The 6,000-nt window shown below is 39.5% G+C and overlaps 1 protein-coding gene across 1 annotated transcript in view; it reads right to left on the bottom strand.

Moving 5' to 3' along the window:
* Positions 1 to 6,000, bottom strand: part of HSD17B12 (hydroxysteroid 17-beta dehydrogenase 12) — a 94,838-nt gene that overhangs the window by 5,100 nt on the left and 83,738 nt on the right. Inside the window, exon 9 of the mRNA XM_009277581.1 lies at positions 5,747 to 5,812. Within this exon, the coding sequence (XP_009275856.1) occupies positions 5,747 to 5,812 (66 nt within the window). The remainder of the gene's footprint in view (positions 1 to 5,746; positions 5,813 to 6,000) is intronic.

The raw sequence follows: 6,000 nt of genomic DNA, 5'->3' as shown, positions 1-6,000 counted from the left end.
TAGGTTTACAGTTGGACTCAATGATCTTAAAGGTCTTTTCCAACTTAAATGATTCTATGATTCTATATATCTTTACAGCAGATATCCGAAAAGTGTGTGTCCACTTCCACTACACTAATGGATCTCAAAATGAGAATACATCCCGAAAATCAGTATATTTAGGCCAGTTACAGTTTGGAAACCTGCTTCCCCATGTCTCTTAACGAACAGTGATCACACATGCTTGATCTCAGAAACATTAGCTTTACTATCGCTCTCTCAGAAGCATAGCAATGGGGAAGGGGGTGGGATGACAGGACCACTTGAACTCTCATTGACTATTTATTCATGCCATGGCTGTGCGCATTTCAACAGGAATTCGACCACCACAAACAGGAAGCATTGCTATGTCCCCTCATTCCTTCACCTTAGAACTTTAAAACTGTGCACTTCTCCCTGTAAGTAGGACTTTCAATAATATACTGAACGAGTCCACCTTCAAATGGAGAGTGAAACATGGAGACCTGAATTTCAGAGGTGTAAGCAGTTACCATTGCCTTTAAAGTCGCCAAAAGCTGCAAATGCTTGGATAAGAAAATTACTCATTCTGTTACCATAACAGCATAGGTACCTAGTTTCAGCTCCAGAATGTGAATCTCATCCATTTTTCAAATTACATTTCTAAACTGAATCTCTAGTTTGATGTTTTAAAAAAAGAAAACAATTCTAAGCTTCTTATTCACCACCAAATTGTATCTGCAACATCCCCACATGGAGTGGCATAATGGTTTTAGTTCAGATTTATTTTCTGTCTTCCTCTGCTCAAAACAGACTTCGTAAGTGAACTGCACTACCCAGTTAAGCCACTGGATAGCATGAAGGGGCAAACAATTGTGCATGAGGATACTCAAAAAAGCAAGCATACAGTAGCACTACTGGTTAGCTATTGATCCACAGGCTTCAAGGCACATAGAAGCATAGGATTACATTCCAACATTTTTTTTTTCCCTCCCAAATGCTCTCTAGAAAAGAGACAGGTATTTAATTTCAGAAACATAAGATTTACCATCTTCCCATTAACTGTGCCATATTTTAACAGCTATGAAGAGACCTGTTGAATCCATTAAGTTAGTTTTCCCCCCTTCTTCCTCCTCACAAGGATCTCGAACATTCATGAACCATATCTAAAACTGGCATGACAGATTAAAAAAAAAAAATCTTTCACTGCCTAAAGCCTTTTAGCATTTTGTATTCAGGCAGATACCCACACTACCTGGGCAAGGAACTGTATAGAAAATTTCTTGTCTTTGTCCAGAGAAAGTCTAGCCTGCTCTCCAGTTTCAAAACATGCCTTAAGAGTAGCTTATGTCAATACAATGTCTCTTGCTCTCTTAAAACATTTGCTAGTGCTTACAGCTCCAATGCTTATTAAAATTGTCCGGCACTCAGAATTGGGGTCTTTAATGTTGCATGGATGCAAGAACTGATCTCAAGTCCTGAACCGAAGCCTCTACCAATTATGCTACAGTCACATGAAAATAAGCCCCAAAAAGTCTGAATAGCTTGTTTACACAATTTTATCACCTATTTTACCTTACTTTTAAAAAAGAGCTGAACTCTTGAGTGTTTCCAAAGAAGTCTCTTTCCATTTCTCTGTGGGGAAAAGGAAGGTGGGGGACATAAAGGGGAAATGGAAGAATTGCAGCAACCAAAGCTGACCTGTATAGAACGCTGAAGAGCAAAGCTAAAAAGCTTCGGAGGAACGCAATGCCATTAGTCTGATGACAGCACCCTTTTGTGAATATCTGGAGAGAGAGCTGGGCTTGTTCAGTGTGGTGAAAAGGAGGCTGGGGGTGACCCAATATCTGCCTGTAGTTATTTCAAGGGCAGTTATGAAGATGAGAGCCAAACTCTTCTTGGTAGCGCCAGATAAAATAACAAGAGGCAAAACTGTCAATTTTGGCTGTGAACTTTCAGACTGGACACTAAGGAAAAAGCCATTTGCTAGGAGAGCAGTGCAACACTCTAACAGGTTGTCCAGAGAGGTCACGGCATCCCCGCCCTTGAAGGTTTTCAAGATTTGGCTGGATAAAGCCATGACTAGCCTGTGACCTCGTGTTAGCAGCAATCCCACTGCTAACACTAGGAGAGCAGGAAGTTAGACTAGAAAACTTCCTAGAGATCCCTTCAAACACTTCCATGATTTTGTGATCTGATATTTTATATAGTGGATATGGTAGAAGAAAACAGGTAGTGGCAGTTTTCACTGTTCCACTTTTATTATGGACAGTAATGAAGTATAGAGGGAAAATGCCAAAACTAACTGAAGTTAAAAAAAAGAGAGTAAAAGAAAGGGGTAAAGAACCAAGCAGTATTTTTAGACATATTCAAAGAGAAAATGTTTCAGAAGAGTCTGCAGAAACCTTTCAGTGAGAGATTTTTCCAAAAAGGTCTTGAGAGAAGTCCTTGCTGTCGTCTTCCTCATTCCTTTTCTTTTTGCCTATCTCTTTCTCTCCATGTAAACACACACAGAATATTAACCTATGCTATTACTGTGCTGCTTCTGTGAAATTAAGTAGGCCTGTCAGCCAGAAAGAGTATATTTTTAACCTAAAGATGTCTACATTGCAATAAAAGCACTATATACTATCAAAACTAAGCTTCCACAGAGAAGGCAATCCACTTGAGCAAAACTGGTATACTTGTAGGTTGAACTTCAGAAATTGGTAAAATCCCACCTGCACTTTGTTTCTGCTTTTCACACTGTGGTACCCTGCAGATATTGGCATGGTAAAAGTCCATTGTTTTAAATGGTGATCTCAACTGGAAGTGGAAGTCTGGAATTAAAAGCACTACACATTTCTGAAGGACAGAGAGATGAACTTCAAAGAATCTAAAGGGGATGCAGTCTTCCTAAGGGCTTGAAGGAGATATGTCAGCTAGTCTTCACAGGAAGGTACTTGTAATATTCATTAGTGGTTTATAGTGACTTAGGCTGGAACAAGATGACAAGGACATGGACTGCAATAAAATTAGCATAACAAGTTGAAGCTGTGACAGCTTTTGGTCATAACTCAGAATGGCAATTCACTGTCTACATGCATTTAGGGGCAAAAAAGCAGTGCTCCCAGGAATTCAGCACCCTTAGCCAACATGGAGTTACAAAAAGACAGCTTACCACAACCTGTGAAGTTTTGTACAGGAAAACATAACGATACAGAAAGCCAGATTTACTTCTTCATTTGTTTAAAATGTTAAAAATGATGGACACTGAAAACTTTTTTTTTCTAGCTTTTCCAGATCCAAATGCTAGAAAAATCTTTCCCATACTATCTACATTCATACTGTGTTTAATGCCTTTAGCCAAGCATGAGTTACTGGGTTATTTACCTTTTCAGTTTCGATAGGTACTCCATAAGTGAGCAGTACCTGCTCCTTCTTTGTTTTCCTCTCAAACTGACATAGTACTATTTAAGCAAAATTTGGGGAGGAGGAGACTGCCTGGTTATAAATGCACATAGGAACAACACACATCTCAAAGATGTAACACTTCTTTCTCCTGCAAGCATCTGTCTCTAAATACTCTCACACTGAGGTAACTATAAGCAGCTTTACCTGAGAAAACACCGGAAAACAGAGAAAGAGCTTAGACATCGTACCACAACACACACACTAAATAAATCACACCCAGCTCTATTGCCAGTGAAGCTGTGTGTTGAAGGAGCCCGTGCCTCACAGTTTGTAGGTAGGCTTGAGCAGGAAAGAAATCCTACCAGAAGACTTCATATTATTGATGTAGAAAAGAGAAATACTCTACCAGTTTCTTCAGCCTCATTTGGAGACAGCAACCACAGATTAAAAGAGGGCCACACTCCATGCAGATGAAATGGATCGGAAGAACAGCTGTCTGATAATGAAGCTAAATCTGCAAGTAATACAGCTTGAAGCACGCTGGGGGGATAGAAGTAATATAGAAGGGTAAAAGTAAAAAGAAAGCTGTAAGTAACTTGCAATATGGTAAGAATTGACCCATTGCTGGACAGTTTGGGGCTGAAGCCGGGGAAAGGCTTGGAAAGCCCTGTGAGAAGAGAAAGTAACAAGGAGACATAAAACACAAAGTTACTCCAGCTTAATCCACTTCAAGAACTGAGAGCACACACAAACCACCCTGTATGCTCAATGTGTACCTGTTCAGAGTGCTACCTTTTTATGCATCCATCATTGCTGCACAATGGTTTAGCTGAAGGTACATCCCAGGGTGCTAGGGCACAGCATCAAGCACTCTGAGGAGAAGTTACGCTTTGGGAGCTCTACAGCAAGTTATAATCTGTTACCAGCATAAAACTAATGTCATCTAGTCTGTCCTCGAGAAGGTCTGTAACAGCAGTAGTTAGAATGTTTCAGGGACCACCTGAAAGGACCACCTTTGCTAGCTTCCTCTCCACTGCCAACACTCCCCAAAATAAACAGCATCCTTTAAGATGTTTAGTATAAGGTTTAAATCTAGGTTTAAATGAGGTTCCCATTAAAAGGTCAGTGACTGCATGGGAATAGCTCATCCAGCAACTGTCTTTTTTTCTTAACACAAACTCCTCTCAGGAACTGGGACAGGACATTATATTAAACATCTGGGATAGACATCTGGATACTAAACTCCAGGACATTTCCTGGTGATAAGTTCTTGTTTTGCTAAGTATGCTTAAAGGAAAAAAAAAAAATCTAGCACATCAAAAAGGTAACATAGCCTTAAATTGTTACCAACTTCTCTATGGTTTTAGCCAGTAACAACAGCTGTGCTCTCACGCTTAATAATTACACAAATAAGGTAGGCAACATTGTGCCTTACTCCTCATAGGGCCTTCGGATGTTCAGACGGTTTTGAGAACCACCGTACAGAATAGGGGAATGACAGGCATGGACATAGGCTAATCATGTTTGTAAGATGACCCCTAACTGAATTTAAATGAGAGACACCACTGTCTTCACAGTACAGGTAAGATCTTATATCACCTTTATCAAACTGAGTATTGCTGTGGAGAGCAACACGTGTAATAAGTAATGAAAAACTCAGCGTTTGCGAACAAAGCTGGGAATTCCAGCTACATTTTGGAAGTAAAACACTAAGAGTATGTGAGAAGTGATATTAAAGCAAAATCCCATAAAGCTGTGAGAGACTGGCTTGGTTTGCTTTTATGCCCCATCAAAAATAATGAAAACCATGGAAGGTAAACAAATGGGGGGGGAAAGCAAAACTCATTAGTAACGTGGAAAGCCGGTACTAAAGAAAATTAAATCAGTCCATTACATACAAAGGGTCTTTGAGGTTTTTGTTTGTTCTTGCTACTATGCTTACACTAGTAGTTGATTCACTGACACTGCAGGGAATGGACTGCTACTATTCTAGTCTTTTGAGCAGTTTCCCATTGAATCTCTGTACAAATGCACTCCAGAAGTGCATTCCAGTAGATTAAGTTGTATAAAGATGTATTCTACAGAGTTGCGCACAGTTTTATGGAATATTTTATACTTAAAGGTTCAATTACCACCATCAGCTAAAAAAAACCAAAACAAAACAAACCATGTTTTTTGTTGCTTCAAGACGCATTGTTTCAGAGTAACTTAAGAAAACTGCTAATGGGATCAAAGGAAATCCTTATCCTTAATCTGTGTCACATATTCATGAATAAGAGAATATGCTGATTCCCTTTAGTTACCAAGACACCAGTGTTGCTGTGGTAACCACACTTGCATGAAACAAACTACTCACCTGCACAATAATGCCCTTGCTCTTGTATTCTGCATGGAGGCCTCGGGAGAAGTAATCCACAAAAGCCTAGAGAGAAAAGAAGGAAAATATGCAGCATGCTATGCATTAAAATGGAAACTGTAGTTTGCAGGTTTTTGTAAGCATATTTGAATTACTATTTATAGTTCCTGTTTTCAAAGTGAAAAACCTTAGGTTTTCAAAGAAACTTTGCATACTAGAGCAATGCCGTCTGAATAGAAACCCTATGCTTACAA

This window comes from Aptenodytes forsteri, unplaced genomic scaffold, assembly GCF_000699145.1.
Source record: "Aptenodytes forsteri isolate BGI_AS27 unplaced genomic scaffold, ASM69914v1 Scaffold146, whole genome shotgun sequence".
Taxonomy (NCBI): Eukaryota; Metazoa; Chordata; class Aves; order Sphenisciformes; family Spheniscidae; genus Aptenodytes; species Aptenodytes forsteri.
This window is presented reverse-complemented; position numbering and strand designations above follow the sequence as displayed.